This window comes from Lactuca virosa, chromosome 9 (assembly GCF_052849685.1).
Source record: "Lactuca virosa cultivar CGN04683 chromosome 9, Lactuca_virosa_CGN04683_v6, whole genome shotgun sequence".
NCBI classification, from domain to species: domain Eukaryota; kingdom Viridiplantae; phylum Streptophyta; class Magnoliopsida; order Asterales; family Asteraceae; genus Lactuca; species Lactuca virosa.
In genome coordinates, this window is record NC_136434.1 from 12677477 (window position 1) to 12693778 (window position 16302).

General features: G+C 43.6%; 1 protein-coding gene across 1 annotated transcript; it reads right to left on the minus strand.

Annotated features, from left to right (window-relative positions):
* Positions 1–665: 665 nt before the first annotated feature.
* On the minus strand, positions 666–2988 carry LOC145138945 (uncharacterized). Its single transcript, XM_079072936.1, has 2 exons — positions 2195–2988; positions 666–1962 (listed from the first exon to the last, which is right to left on the minus strand). Exons 1-2 carry the CDS (start codon positions 2986–2988, stop codon positions 666–668), a joined length of 2091 nt encoding a protein of 696 aa, XP_078929062.1.
* Positions 2989–16302: the final 13314 nt, after the last annotated feature.

Below are 16302 nucleotides of genomic sequence, written 5' to 3' on the forward strand. Positions count from 1 at the left end.
TTTGAAACAATATGTCCAAGAATCAGACCTTGGTCAACCATAAAGTGACATTTTTCAAAATTTAAGACCAGGTCTGTTTCTATACATCTTTGTAAAAGTTTTGTGAGGTTTTTTAAACAAATATCAAAGGAGTCTCCATAGACGGTAAAATCATCCATGAAGACTTCTATGGTATTTTCGACATACTCAGAAAATATACTAACCATACACCTTTGAAAGGTAGCGGGTGCGTTGCAGAGTCCAAAGGGCATACGCCTATACGCGAATGTCCCGAAAGGGTAGATGAAAGTCGTTTTCTCCCGGTCTTCTGGAGCAACTGGAATCTGATGGAAACCTGAAAATCCATCCAAGCAGCAGTAGTGGGATTTTCCAGAAAGCCTCTCTAGCATCTGATCTATGAATGGGAGAGGAAAATCATCTTTCCGGGTGGCTGCGTTTAATTTTCTATAGTCAATACACACGCGCCATCCGTTCTGAACCCGAGTTGGAACCAGCTTTCCTTATTTGTTCTCTACCATTGTCACTCCAGCTTTCTTAGGAACAACTTGAACTGGGCTGACCCACTTGCTGTCAGAAATTGGGTATATCATCCCAGCATCCAGTAACTTCATAACTTCTTTTTTAACCACCTCCATCATTGGTGGGTTTAATCTGCGTTGGGCTTCTCACGATGGCTTATAATCTTCTTCCATCAGAATTTTGTGCATGCATAGAGATGGGCTGAGTCCTTTAATGTCTGCAATAGTCCACCCAATTGCGCTTTTATACTCCTTCAGAATTCTGATCAGCTCTAACTCTTCTTTTTCTGACAGCTTGTTGGATATGATAACTGGTAATGTTTCTTTTTCCCCAAGATATGCATATTTCAGGTGTTCTGGAAGTGTATTTAGCTCCAAGATGGGGGCCTGCACTACAGAAGGAAAAAGCTTGGAGTTAGAAATTGGTAATTTAAGAGTTTGGGTACCATACCTCAACTTCCTCTGCTGGTCCATATGAGCTGCCATCTCTTGAACTTCTCTATCAACCACGTAATTTTCTGATATAACCTGAGCTACATTAATAGACAAATTTCTGTGGAGCACTAATGTTAGTGACTCACGGTTAGCAATCTCAAAATATTCTGCAGATAATGGTTCAACTACATCGATGAAATTAAGGGCTGAAACATCATCTAGGTAACGCATGGCATCATAAATATTGAAGTTTATAACTTCACCATCAAATTCCATTGGAAGGGTACCATCATAAACATCTATGTTGGTTCTGGCAGTTTTTAAAAATGGTCTCCCCAAAAGAATGGAACCTGAGTTTGGTGAGTCGTCATCTCCCATATCCAAGACATAGAAATCAGCTGGGAATATGAGTTCATTCACTTGAACCAAAACGTCTTCCAGTACACCTTTTGGGTGTACCATAGAACGATCAGCTAACTGAATGATAACTCCTGTTCTTTTTAAAGGCCCTACCCCGATAGTTTTAAAAAGTGAATATGGTAAAACATTTATAGAAGCTCCTAAGTCCAACATAGCTCTTGGCACTGAAAGGTTCCCCAACTTGCAAGGAACAGTAAATACTCCTGGATCCTTACACTTTGGGGGTAGCCTTTTTTGTAAAACAGCTGAAACATTCTCGCTTACTTTAACTGTTTCGTTTCCTTTTAATTTTCTTTTTGAAGTACACAACTCTTTTAAAAATTTAGCATATCGGGGTAGTTGTTTAATTGCATCAAGAAGGGGAATATTTACCTCAACCTTTCTGAAGAAATCCATAATCTTTTTATCTTCCTTTTCTTTTTTCGTGTTTTTCAGTCTTGAGGGAAAAGGAGGAGGGGTAATTTTTACTTCAGGTTCAGCAGGTCCATCTTTTTTCTGCACCTCTTCAGTTGCCTCATATTCTTGCTCAACCACGATCTCTTCTTCCTCATCTTCTTCCTGACCTGGTCCTTTGTAGGTTTTACCGCTTCTGAGGGTGACAGCACAAGCATTGTGCTTTGGGTTTTTCTCAGTCTGAGATGGGAATTTTCCTTGGTTTGTGCTTCTAGTTTGCTCATGGAGTTTGCGAGTTGTGATACCTACAGTTCCAGATTTTTGATGCTGGACTTTGTTTCATTCTGGAAAGCTTGGGACTACTAGCTTGTGACTGAACAGGTGGTTGCTGAAAATTGCTCTGGTGCTGATTTTGCTGAAAAGATTACTGAAACGCGGGTGGAGCTTGATATTGGTTTCTTTGCTGAAAATTCTGTTGAGGTCTTGGCTGGAAATTGTTATTTTGAGGCCCTCCCCAAGCTTGGTTGTTGCGATATTGATCAAATGGCCTTTGCTTAAATCCTCCCATAGCTTGCACAGATTCATTATCTTCTTGAAGTATTGGACACATATCAGTTGGGTGCCCGGTTTTGCAGCAGATCCCACAAGGTTTGACCTTTGGCTCTACACCTTTTTCTTTTGTCAACAAAAGGACAGCTTTAGTCAATTCTGAAATCTGAGATTCCAGGTGGGCATTGCTCATCTCCTTGACTCCTCTTGGATGGTCTGGGTACCACTCTTCCTTAGTTGCTGAATGTTTTGACTCATTGGCCAACTTCTCTATTAATGCCCTGATCTCTGTTGGTGTCACGTCTGAAAGTGACCTTCCACTACATGCATTTATTAGTCGCCTCTCCATAGGTATCAATCCTTCACAGAAACACTGATACAACTGATAATCACTAATGACATGTTGTGGGCATCGGACTAACAACTTCTTGAATCGCTCCCAATAAGTGTGGAGAGCTTCTCTTTTGCCTTGCTTTATACCCAAAATCTCTCTGCGTAGATTTGACACTTTCGCCTCGGGAAAATATTTTTCTAGGAAGAGCTTGGCGAGTTCATTCCAGCTTGTTATTGAGCCAGATGGAAGGTCATATAACCACTCCTTTGTTGCATCTTGAACTGAGAAGGGAAACGCCCTGAGTTTGATCTGGTCTTCAGTAACTCCATGGGGTTTCATTCCAGAGCAGAAAACATGGAATTCCTTCAGAAATTTATGAGGATCTTCATTCTCAAGGCCTCGAAATGGGGGTAGCAGATGGATTAAACCGGATTTGAGCTCAAAATTTCGAGCTTCTGGAAATGTGATACACAAGGGTTGCTAGGTAACCTCTTGTGTTGCCCACTCACGGAGAGTTTTTTCAGCTTCATCTTCGTTTTCGCTCATGATGAATTCTGATTCGGTTTCAGAAGAATCTGTGAGTTCGGGTTTGTCTGAAGATGATGATGAGTATGTTTTGAACGGGCTGTTAACGGGTGAGATAGGTGGTGCTTTCGGAAAAGGTTGAAATGAGTGTTCAGGTTCGTTCCACAAGGGAGTGCCTTGTGGTATGGGTGAGGTTGAGGTTCCTATTTGTTGCTTTCGAAGTTTTGCTTCCTTCTTTAGCTTCCTAGCAGTCTTCTCAATCTCTGGATCAAAAATCAGATTGCCTGTACGTGAAGATCTTGGCATAAAACTATTAGTGTTTTACCGTGTCCCCGGCAACCGCGCCAATTTGTTAATACCGCTGTCGTACACGATTTAAACAATTAAAAATAATAAATAAACTGTTTTATTGCACTAACAGGTAGCACAGGTAAGCAGGGTCGGATCCTCAGGGACACGTCCTAATGTTTACACCTCTTTGCGTAAGGTGTGATCTAATTCTTGATGAATGCAATAAACATAAAAGGAGGGGGGGAATTGTTTAGGAAAATTAAACTATTAGAAATCGAAAATGACAAGAAAATGACTAAAATTAAAGTGATGTAAATTCAAATAAAGAAAAGAATTCCAGTTTCGCGTTGACACTCCTAATCATATAATTAACCCTCAACACAATATTTGACTATGCACTTGTTCAAACTGGTACTTAGGTTCATTAACAAGCTCTAATGACCTATATTACAAAAATCATTTAATCAAAATAAGATCTTTGAGTTAAACCAAACTTTTTACTAAATTAACCAAACAGGCTCTTGATTAACAAAGAAAAGTTGCATTAGACACAGTGTAATTCCCAGTAAAGTTCAATACCTCTCATAAGCTCGGAGGCGTTAAAACTTGTTTGATCGATTCATATTAGAATTAACCCTAAACTCAGAATTAATCTAATACTTGTCACTCTTTACTAATTAATCTAGACAATTAAAGATCTAAACAATTAGATGATTAGAATGATTCACAAACAATTTAAGTGGCCAACAGAAAATGAAATCAACATCAAACATTCAATTTAACACAGAACTGATCAAACTAAACAGTAATCATAGTCAAACATAGTGCCTAATGATTAATCATATGAAAAGGTTACGTCTTGCGAAACTGAAATCTGAGTTTTTAGCCTGACATGGCTAAAAACGGAGTACAAACAGTGGAAATAGAATCTAAATGATAAATCTTACTAAACTACGGATTTGAATCGAATCGTCTCCTTTAGATTTGCGTTCTTCACTTGAAAACCTCTGAAAATCGCCAGGAATCGCCAATTAGGGTTACTGGAAGACTATGGGGCAGTATTTATACGTCTAGCTGTCAAAACGACGTACCTGCGATCGCAAAGGGGTATACCTGCGATCGCATGTATCACCAAAAATGTGTCACAGGACTGTTTAATGAAGTACGTAGCTATTTTGAGGCAATTTGACCAACCTGCGATCGCAAAGGCACAACCTGCGATCGCAGGTTATCTTATTTTCTCATATGATGAATTTTATTACCCGTTGGAACCTCGATGGCAACCTGCGACCCAACCTGCGATCGCAAGGTCAAACCTGCGATCGCAAAGACATAACTTGCGATCGCAAATGAGGCTTTTTTGCTCTTTTTGTTCGTCGTTCCTCCTTCCAAGTAGTTCTCGATCATTTCTCGGCATCCTTCCTTGGTCTAGACTCCAATTAAGCTCCTAAGCATCCACAAACGCATCCCGAACTTGCACAATCATCCATGTGCTCCAAATAGCCCTGAAAAGTCATAACAAACGTAAGCAGTACGGGCATTCTACAAAATAATCATGAAACACAAAATACATAAGAATAATCGGGAATTAGTTAACTTTTTATAATGAAATACGTAGGAAATTGTGCTAAAAGATGCATATAAAATGCATCTAACAGTCCCACAGAAAGGTTATTCAACGTTGTCAAGATTCAGTGGGTTTAGCAACCGTTAGTGATTGGCGGACTAAGCGCCAAGGGAAGTAGTTCGTCGCCGAGGTATTAGTTGGAGCATTTATCTTTTGGTCTTCAGGGCTTGAGTGTGAGGTCATTCAAGCATTAGTGACTGTCGGTTTCACTGGGATTCAGGAAGTGTTCATCTGGCTCTTAGGAGTGTGTGATCAATTGGGATTAGCTAGTAATGGAGCACTAGCGTGAAAGAGTTAGTTGTCATCGGATTGATCATCAGAAAGTGAGAAGGATCGGGAATTCTCCAAATTATCATGTATTGTGAAGACTTAGTCAAAGCTAAGTAGGGGAGAATCATCCCGGGATACAGAAGCAGGAATGGTTTTGAAATGGGATAAGTTTCGCATCATCGTCAGGAAGGAAGACAACCCAAGTGGCTGTTTAGTTTGAGGGTTGTGTGATTTTGGGGGTTCGGTGAAAACTCCCCAGCATGGGTATCACGTCTTCTCGGTTGATGATAACAGGAATTGGGGAATCATGTTGGAGTTCTATTCATGAATTGAGTTCAATTCGAATAGTCGGTCGAGGCTGTGCTTGACTCTGAAGGTTTTTGGATTGATAGATTGAGGGTTTTGTTAGCTGCCAGGGCTTGGCAGTACTTTCAGCACGGGTGTGCGGGTTATTAGCATATGTGGTAAACACGCGGGTCAGGGAACAGACCAAGGATTTCCGAGAGGATGGACGATGAACATGAGGCCTAAGGCTAGGCCGGGGTTAGAATCCACGAAATGGATCAGGAGTTCGGAACCCCAAGTGGGTTAGAATAGTCTGTATAGGAAAGATCACCAGGGGGTTGTCCAAGGAGATGCTCAACAGTTTAGAGTGGTCCAGATGACTGAAGGCCTAGTGAGGCGGTCCAGTCATGCTGAAGACTCTGTATGTGTTTGTAGATTTATGTGTGGGTATTGAGAATGTTGTTATGCTATATCAATCAGTAGGTCTGTTCCCAAGTATTGAACATGTTGTTGGAGTAGGCTGAAGACTCCGGTGTATTTTGGTTTGATCGGAAGTTGTTATTAGAAATCGGATAAAGTACAGAGGATCCTGGTGATCTCATCAGTTCGGAGTGTCTCATAGGATTAATCTGCTTGGATCGGGTAACACTCTAGTTGGGGACCGGGAGTATATCTGAATGGGTATCCGTCATTTTTGGGAAGGCTTGGGATTAGAATGTTCTGTCGTTCAGGTTCTAGGAACCGGATTAGACCTGGTTAAGCTAATAATAAGACTGTAGGAACGCCACTACAGTTATGAGACTAAGGAAGCAATGGATTGCTTAAGGTTGTGTGTGATGTAAGGCTACCACTAGTCATGTAGCAATCGCTTTTAGCCATGGGTTGGTAGAGACGGGATTCGACGCATGGATCTGATCGGTTGGATCAGGAGGTTATTAGAGCCTCAGTCACATGATAACTAGTGGCAACTAGTTCCAAAGAAGGATTTTGTTCAGAAGTCGTGTGAGACGACTAGGTGGGAGCCCTTTAGCTTAGTGACCGGGCCGGGATCCGGTATTTCAGATGATTGGCGAACGAGATGAGGCCAGGCAGGCCTCGGTAGATTTTAGAAAGCAGTCATGTGGCAGCATACTGTTTCAGGCAGATCGGTGTGCGGGCAGTTTCCGCTTTTGGGCAGTATTGGTATTTGTGTTGGGTTGCAAATACGGACGGAATAATATATTGCTTGGGTTGCGCTAAGTGACCTGCAGGGATAATTGGTTCTGTGACTTCAATTTTCACGTCGGGTGCCTAAAGCGGACAATATTGTGATACGTGCCAGTGGGGGATGTTATAGAAGATTCAGTATAAGCAGTGTGTCAAGAAGCCAGAGACTCCAGATTTCGGATTGAGTAAATTCGAAATTATTTTAGGAAGTAGGGTTAAAAGTGTAAAATATAGATTTAGTTTGAAAGAAATTAGGGAAGGGGGGGGGGGGCTAAATGTGTCATTATGGGGCAAAGTTTCATGAGCCGGGTATATAACCCAAGCATCGCCGGTACCAAACCCTAACCCTAACCGGGTGTTAGCCGCCACCCTCTCCACCATTGTCCCTCGAGCCGCCGCTAACCCCCTTTCTTCCTCCGATCTCCGGCGCCGCAACTCCTTCTTCTGTCGAATCAAACCGTCTTCGCTGGAGTCGTCGAGCACCGCCACCACAGCCCATGTCGGCTGTGACATCGTGTATGGCCGGAGAAAAGTCCACCAGGAGCAAGGCGCCACTATTACATCACTTTTCCGGTAATCGCGATGCCCCTTATCTATTCTCCTCACTCTTCTATTTCTTTACTCTATTGTTAACAGCCACTGCCCATCTTTCGTTGAAGGCAAGCTGTCGCCGGAAACGCCTTCTGCCACCGTGAAATGGTGGCTAAGCTCGTGGATTCGTGAAGTTGTGGTGTGTGTGTTGCTGTAACAAGGTGGAAATACGGGCATGTGAGCTTCTGATGAGGGCAAGCCGTGAAGGACCACCATGGCGGCCAACCATGGTGGTTGCCGCCGAAGACAAAGTTGTTACTGCTGCTGGCCGCTTTCTCGTGTCGCCGTCGCCGCCAGGAGGGTGGCTGGCTTCCGTTTACAAGCGGAAGATGTGTGGGTGTGTTCTTCTGTTAATGTGTGTGGCTAGTTGACCAGATTTCACAAAAAGGGCCACCACCACCACCGTGAGGTGGTGGCTAGCACCTCCGACCACCACCTGCCGCCACAGTGCGACTGTGTGTGTGTGTGTTATTTTATTAGTGTGTGTGTGTTTTGGATGGTGTTGTAATTGTAATCATGTCGGAATAATGAATATAAAACTTGTAACCACCACTGTGAGGTGGTGGCTGCCGCCACCGGCCGCCGTGTCGGGTGGCGGTGTGCTTTGCCTTGTTGTGTTAGATTCGTTTGGGAGGCATGAAACCCTAATGGGCCCAAGGAAACCCTAATTAACCTAATAAAACCCTAATGGGCCCAATGAGGCCCAAAGTGACCTAAAAGCCCAACCAGTTGACTAATGGGCTAGTATGTGGGCTGGAAACCATAATTAGGGTTTGGAAAACCCCAAAGGCATAAAACCCTAATTTTGCGAAATATCGGGACCCGCACTTGGAGTAATTAACAAAGTTAAAATGTTAATAAATAATCATTGCAAATCAACCTAAGATAATATTGGACTTAATGGATTAAGTCCTTATTGGATTAAGCCTTAATGGGTTAAGTAAGAAACACTTAACCCTAATCGTCATTTCATGTGGAAACCCTAATTCCACTTGGGCCTTAAGTTGGGGCTTCCTGTTGGGCTTTGGTGATTGAACTATTAATGGGCTTTTCAAGAATAAGTAAATGGACTAAATAATTGTATGAGTTTTAGTATAAGGCCCATATGAGAGTCTTGGGCCCAATTTGGAAAATTGGGCCATAGATAGGCCATGATTGGGCCTTTATGATTATGTGATATTGGGTCATGGGAATTGGATTGGAATAATTGGGTGGGCCTTAAGGAAAGACCATGAAGAGGTCTGGGCCCAATTTGAAAAATTGGGCCATATGTTAGGCTTTGGCCCATGATTTGACTTTTGGGCTTTTGTAGTGTGAGTTGGACCTTGGGCTTGTAACCCAATTATTAATTGGGTGTGGTTTGATATTGACAGCTTGGGAATCTGTCAACCAGCAGCTGGAGCTTTGCCTGCGGGACTTCAGCGGTGCCAGGTGAGTTCTCCTCACTATATCAACAGGGTCTAAGGCACCAAGGCCGGCCCTGTAGATTGTATCCTGGTAGATAGGATGTGGAATGCTATTATGTCATGCTAGATCGGTATCCTGGTAGATAGGATGTTTTATGCTGTTATAATCTATTAGATTGGTATCCTGGTTGATAGGATGTTGTATGATGTTATGATCTGTTAGATCGGTATCCTGGTAAATAGGATGCTTTATGATGCTATGATCTGTTAGATCGGTATTCTGGTAGATAGGATGTTGTATGCTATGATGATCAGTTAGATCGGTATCCTGGTATATAGGATGATGCTATGTTAGTGGCCTGGTTAGGTCGGTATCCTGGTTATAGGATGTTGCTATGATTGATGATCCGTCATATTGGTATGACTGTAATATATATGCAAGTGTATGATATTTATGTACACATGGTTGTTGATCTGGGGTTGGGTTGAGGCGGTCCTGCTTTATGCTGAAGGCCAACATACCTAGGGTGGTTCGGTTAAACTGAAGGCCCAGCAAGGGATTCGGTCAGACCGAAGGCCCGATGAGCGGTCCGGATAGGCTGTAGGCCCTGCGAGGCGGTCCAGCCATGCCGAAGGCTCAGGAGCGGTCCAGATAGGCTGTGGGCCCTGCGAGGCGGTCCAGTCAGGCTGAAGGCTCATTATGCGTACTGTTCTGTATTTGTTATATGATATGGTTATATTTGTATGGTGTTGGTATTTTGGGGGAAACTCACTAAGCTTTATGCTTACGGTTTCAGTTTATTGTTTCAGGTGCTTCAGCTGTCCCGGCAAGGTGAAGGCGTGATCGTACACATCCTCGTGTTTTGGACTCATGGTCTCTGGGAAAATCTGATATTAAAACCATTTTGGAAATACATATATATTACTTTATGGTTTTGAAATGTTTTAAAAAAAATTAATTTGGATTGAGTTTTATGGGTGTTACAAGTTGGTATCAGAGCCTTGGTTTGAGTGAATTGGAGGAACACTCGTGTGAATCCAGTCTCAAATCAAGGAAATATTTTCGAAATGATTTTAAATGGTTTTCAAAATAAGTAAAAGAGGATGCGAAGTGTACGACAAGCCGGAGCCAGTAAGTAGACCCCAAAATACCATACTAATATTTGATATTGTGATATGTTGGAATAGCATGCTAGTACTAGGCTAGGGATCCTCAGGAATTGCATGATAGAATTGCCTGATTACATGATGCCTGCTAGCCTGGGGTTTTCTTTATATGGAATTGACATCATTACTGTAGTTTCTGGTGTATGTATCCCGACTATACATAATTAACATCTTATAGCCTGAGAATGTTTGATTTGGCCTTATGTTCTGTTCTTGTTGATTAGGGACTTAGGGTAGGATGAGATATTCGAAAGTCTATAGGGTCCAGCGTTATGTATGGTTAGCATACACTAGTGCTGCAGGGGTTGGTGGAAGTTTCTTGGATGGATTGTGTGAGGGTCAGTTGGTCAGTTATGAGACGTTTAGCATTCCTCTAGGAGTGAGGATTGAGCGCTCGCTATGTTTATGTATATTGTTAGGGTGTTGTGGTGATACTTGAGACAAATATGGGTAGGTGTGGAAGGTAGTATGGGCCCGTACTACTGAAAGCACAGGACCCATACGCGCAGCAAGGAAGTCACAACCCCTAGGTTTGGGTTTGGGAGTCGGTCCCCCATCATTATATGGGTTATCAGAGATCCTTCTGGTATCTTACCAGAATGGTGGTTTCGAGACGTCTTGAGAACGGATCTGGGTTAGGATCGGGAGATGAAAACTAGGGTAGGCCAGCATTGTCAGAGGATCGTGTCAGTGAGATCATCTGGGGGGAGGTGATTGAGATTGTCTGGGGACAGTTGCCGGATATGTTTGGGTCTATCAAGACCGCCATGGTTGAGTATTTCGACGAGCACTACGCAGCCGTTGCTGAGACGGCTGCCGCAGCAGCTTTAGCAGCTGTAACGACGGCAGGGGGAAGAGCTGGTCGAGCTTTCCAGTACCGGGACTTGTTACTGGGACATATTCTGATGAGCAGAGGGCTGTAGTTACTTGGGACCAGGGAGATATTCTGTACTCATTCCATTCCGTGGGCTGAGCGGGAGTGGCTATCACAGAAGTTTCTGGATTTGAGGCTTTGGGGGTTTTACTCGAGGCTGGAATGCGAGTCGTGGGGACTCCGGAAAGGAGTGATGATTATGTTCAGCCGGGTTTTGCAGCTAGAAGTAGAATGGTTAATTGATGGATTGGGATGTCGTTTTATAGGGCAAGGATTGTGCCCTTTCAGTCTTTCAAGCTCGAAGGAGTGAGCAGACTTGGGACCTAGAGAGCAGGTTGTATTTCCAGATCGGGGTTAGTTAGTCATCGGGATTGGCGACAATAGCTCATCACTGGTGGGTCGATATGGCATGTGTATTTTGTGAGGTTCGGTTCGCCTTTGATCTCTTGTATTAGGTGGTGAGGATTTATTGTGCGATCTATTGCACTTTTGGGATTGTAGACAATGTCCTGGAAGTATTTATAGCCCGGTTTAGGGCAGAGGTTGTTTTAACTACTGCAGTCCAGCTGTGGATGATCGAGCTGGTGAGTGAGTCACGGTGCGTGACCCTGAATGATATGATTTCTAGAGCCGAGAGCGGGAGATTGGTTGGAGTACTTTGGGAAGAAGGGTATTATATGGGAGGTTTGCGGACAGGGTCCCAGAGAAGGGTTATTTAACGTTGTCAGGATTCAGTGGGTTTAGAAACCGTTAGTGATTAGCGGACTAAGCACCAAGGGAAGTAGCTCGTCGCCGAGGTATTAGTTGGAGCATTTATCTTTTGGTCTTCAGGGCTTGAGTGTGAGGTCATTCAAGCATTAGTGACTGTCGGTTTCACTGGGATTCAGGAAGTGTTCATCTGGCTCTTAGGAGTGTGTGATCAATTGGGATTAGCTAGTAATGGAGCACTAGCGTGAAAGAGTTAGTTGTCATCAGATCGATCATCGGAAAGTGAGAAGGATCGGGAATTCTCCAAATTATCATGTATTGTGAAGACTTAGTCAAAGCTAATTAGGGGAGAATCATCCTGAGATACAAAAGCAGGAACGGTGTTGAAATAGGATAAGTTTCGCATCATCATCAGGAAGGAAGACAACCCAAGTGGCTGTTTAGTTTGAGGGTTGTGTGAGTTGGGGGTTCGGTAAAAACTACCCAGCATGGGTATCACGCCTTTTCGATTGATGATAACAAGAATTGGGGAATCAGGTTGGATTTCTATTCATGAATTGAGTTCAATTCGAATAGTCGGTCGAGGGTGTGCTTGACTCTGACGGTTTTTGGATTGATAGATTGAGGGTTTTATTAGCTGCCAGGGCTTGGCAGTACTTTCAGCATGGGTGTGCGGGTTATTAGCATATGTGGTAGACACACGGGTCAGGGAACAAACCAAGGATTTCCGAGAGGATGGACGATCGACATGAGGCCTAAAGCTAGGCCGGGGTTAGAATCCACGAAATGGATCAGGAGTTCGGAACCCCAAGTGGGTGAGAACAGTTTGTATGGGAAAGATCACCAGGGGGTGGTCCAAGGAGATGCTCAACAGCTTAGAGTGGTCCAGATGACTGAAGGCCTAGTGAGGCAGTCCAGTCATGCTGAAGACTCTGTATGTGTTTGTAGATTTATGTGCGGGTATTGAGTATGCTGTTATGCTATATCAATTAGTAGGTCTGTTCCCAAGTATTGAACATGTTGTTGGAGTAGGCTGAAGACTCCAGTGTATTTTGGTTTGATCGGAAGTTGTTATTAGAAATTGGATAAAGTACAGAGGATCCTGGTGATCTCATCTGTTCGGAATGTCTCATAGGATTAATCTGCTTGGATCGGGTAACACTCCAGTTGGGGACCGGGAGTAGATCTGAATGGGTATCCGTCATTTTTGGGAAGGCTTGGGATTAGAATGTTCTGTCGTTCAGGTTCTAGGAACCGGATTAGACCTGGTTAAGCTAATAATAAGACTGTAGGAACGCCACTACAGTTATGAGACTAAGGAAGCAATGGATTGCTTAAGGTTGTGTGTGATGTAAGGCTATCACTAGTCATGTAGCAATCGCTTTTAGCCATGGGTTGGTAGCGACAGGATTCGACGCATGGATCCGATCGGTTGGATCAGGAGGTTATTAGAGCCTCAGTAACATGATAACTAGTGGCAACTAGTTCCAGAGAAGGATTTCGTTCAGAAGTCGTGTGAGACGACTAGGTGGGAGCCCTTTAGCTCAGTGACCGGGCCGGGATCCGGTATTTCAGATGATTGGCGAACGATATGAGGCCAGGCAGGCCTCGGTAGATTTTAGAAAGCAGTCATGTGGCAGCATACTGTTTCAGGCAGGTCGGTGTGCGAGCAGTTTCCGCTTTTGGGCAGTATTGGTATTTGTGTTGGGTTGCAAATACGGATGGAATAATAGATTGCTTGGGTTGGGCTAAGTAACCTGCAGGGATTATTGGGTCTGTGACTTCAATTTTCGCGCCGGGAGCCCAAAGCGGACAATATTGTGACACGTGCCAGTGGGGGATGTTACAGAAGATTCAGTATAATCAGTCTGTCAGGAAGCCAGAGACTCCAGATTTCGGTTTAGTAAATATGATCATACTTTAAAGGATCCGTTTATTTTCCTGGTTTTAGAACCCTACGAGGGTTGGTTACGATTGCCTTGGAAGGGCTAGGGTTATGCTCGAGATCGTAGTTCACGGTTGTTTGGCATGTACCGAATGAGAAGAAACGATTTCGAGGACAAAATCAAATTTAAGTGGGAGAGAATTGTAATATCCCGTTTAAAATAGAATAATTAATATTAAACCCGGAACCCCGAGAAGTAACTTTTATTATTATTTATTATTATTATCGTCCAAAATTAATTAATAATTAGTGGGTTGTTGGTCTCGGGAAGCCAAATGTCAAGATTTAAATCTCTAAGGGGTTCAAATGTAATTTTGAAACTCAAATTGAAGAGATTTTGGAGGTTGGGGGCTGAAAGGTAAATTTTGGACCTATATTGGAAAGGTTTTGTAGAAGGAGGGGTTGTTGGGTAAATAAAGGAGTGAATTTGAAATTATTTTAGGAGGTAGGGTTAAAAGTGTAAAATATGGATTTAGTTTGAAAGAAATGAGGGAAGGGGGGCTAAACTTGTCATTATGGGGCAAAGTTTCATGAGCCGGGTATATAACCCAAGCATCATCGGTACCAAACCCTAACCCTAATCGGGTGTTAGCCGTCACCCTCTCCACCTTTGTCCCTCCAGCCGCCGCTAACCCCCTTTCTTCCTCCGAACTCCGGCACCGCAACTCCCTCTTCTATCGAGTCAAACCGTCTTCGCTGGAGTCGTCGAGCACCGCCACCACAGCCCATACCTATTGAGACGTCGTGTATGGCCGGAGAAAAATCCACCAGGAGCAAGGCGCCACTGTTACATCACTTTTCCGGTAATGGAGCCGCCCCTTATCTATTCACCTCACTCTTCTATTTCTTTACTCCATTGTTAACCGCTACTGCCCATCTTTCATTGAAGGCAAGCTATCGCCGGAGACGCCTTCTGCCACAGTGAAATGGTGGCTAAGCTCGTGGATTCTTGAAGTTGTGGCGTGTGTGTTGCTGTAACAAGGTGGAAATACGGGCATGTGAGCTTCTGATGAGGGCAAGTCGTGACGGACCACCATGGCGGCCAACCATGATGGTTGCCGCCGATGACAAAGTTGTTACTGCTGCTGGCCGCTTTCTCGTGTCACCATCGCCGCCAGGAGGGTGGCTGGGTTCCGTTTACAAGCAGAAGATGTATGGGCGTGTTCTTCTGTTAATGTGTGGGGCTAGTTGACCGGAATTCACAAAAAGGGCCACCACCACCATCGTGAGGTGGTGGCTAGCACCTCCGACCACCACCTGTCGCCACAGTGCGACTGTATGTGTGTGTGTTATTTTATTTGTGTGTGTGTGTGTTTTCGATGGTGTTGTAGTTGTAATCATGCCGGAATAATGAATATAAAACTTGTAACCACCACCGTGAAGTGGTGGCTGCCACCTCCTGCCGCCACCGGCCGCCGTGTCTGGTGGTGGTGTGCTTCGCCTTGTTGTGTTAGATTCGTTTGGGAGGCATGAAATCCTAATGGCCCCAAGGAAACCCTAATTAACCTAATAAAACCCTAATGGGCCCAATGAGGCCCAAAGTGACCTAAAAGCCCAACCAGTTGACTAATGGGCTAGTATGTGGACTGGAAACCCTAATTAGGGTTTGGAAAACCCCAATGGCATAAAACCCTAATTTTGGGAAATATCGGGAACCGCACTTGGATTAATTAACAAAGTTAAAATGTTAATAAACAATCATTGCAAATCAATCTAAGATAATATTGGACTTAATGGATTAAGTCCTTAATGGATTAAGCCTTAATGGGTTAAGTAAGAAACACTTAACCCTAATCGTCATTTCATGTGGAAACCCTAATTCCACTTGGGCCTTAAGTTGGGGCTTCCTATTGGGCTTTGGTGATTGAATTATTAATGGGCTTTTCAAGAATAAGTAAATGGACTAAATAATTGTATGGGTTTTAGGATAAGGCCTATATGAGAGTCTTGGGCCCAATTTGGAAAATTGGGCCATAGATAGGCCATGATTGGGCCTTTATGATTATGTGATATTGGGTCATGGGAATTGGATTGGAATAATTGGGTGGGCCTTAAGGAAAGACAATGAAGAGGTCTGGGCCCAATTTGGAAAATTGGGCCATATGTTAGGCTTTGGCCCATGATTTGACTTTTGGGCTTTTGTAGTGTGAGTTGGACCTTGGGCTTGTAACCCAATTATTAATTGGGTGTTGTTTGATGTTGACAGCTTGGGAATCTGTCAACCAGCAGTTGGAGTTTTGCCTGCGGAACTTCAGCGGTGCCAGGTGAGTTCTCCTCACTATATCAACAGGGTCTAAGGCACCAAGGCCGACCCTTTAGATTGTATCCTGGTAGATAGGATGTGGAATGCTATTATGATATGTTAGATCGGTATCCTGGTAGATAGGATGTTTTATGCTGTTATAATCTGTTAGATTGGTATCCTGGTTGATAGGATGTTGTATGCTGTTATGATCTGTTAAATCGGTATCCTGGTAAATAGGATGCGTTATGCTGCTATGATCTGTTAGATCGGTATTCTCGTAGATAGGATGTTTTATGCTATGATGATCAGTTAGATCGGTATCCTGGTATATAGGATGATGCTATGTTAGTGGCCTGGTTAGGTCGGTATCCTGGTTATAGGATGTTGCTATGATTGATGATCCGTCAGATTGGTATGACTGTAATACATATGCAAGTGTATGATATTTATGTACACATGTTTGTTGATTTGGGGTTGTGTTGAGGCGGTCCTGCTTTGTGCTGAAGGCCAACA

What these genes read in the sequence shown, in the direction of transcription:
- LOC145138945 (XM_079072936.1), bottom strand. Translation starts at nt 2,988, where the DNA reads ATGAAACCCCATGGAGTTACTGAAGACCAGATCAAACTCAGGGCGTTT. An exon ending in CAAGCTCCACCCGCGTTTCA is followed by an intron (nt 1,963 to 2,194) that starts GTAATCTTTTCA and finishes TGTCACCCTCAG; the next exon opens with AAGCGGTAAAACCTACAAAG.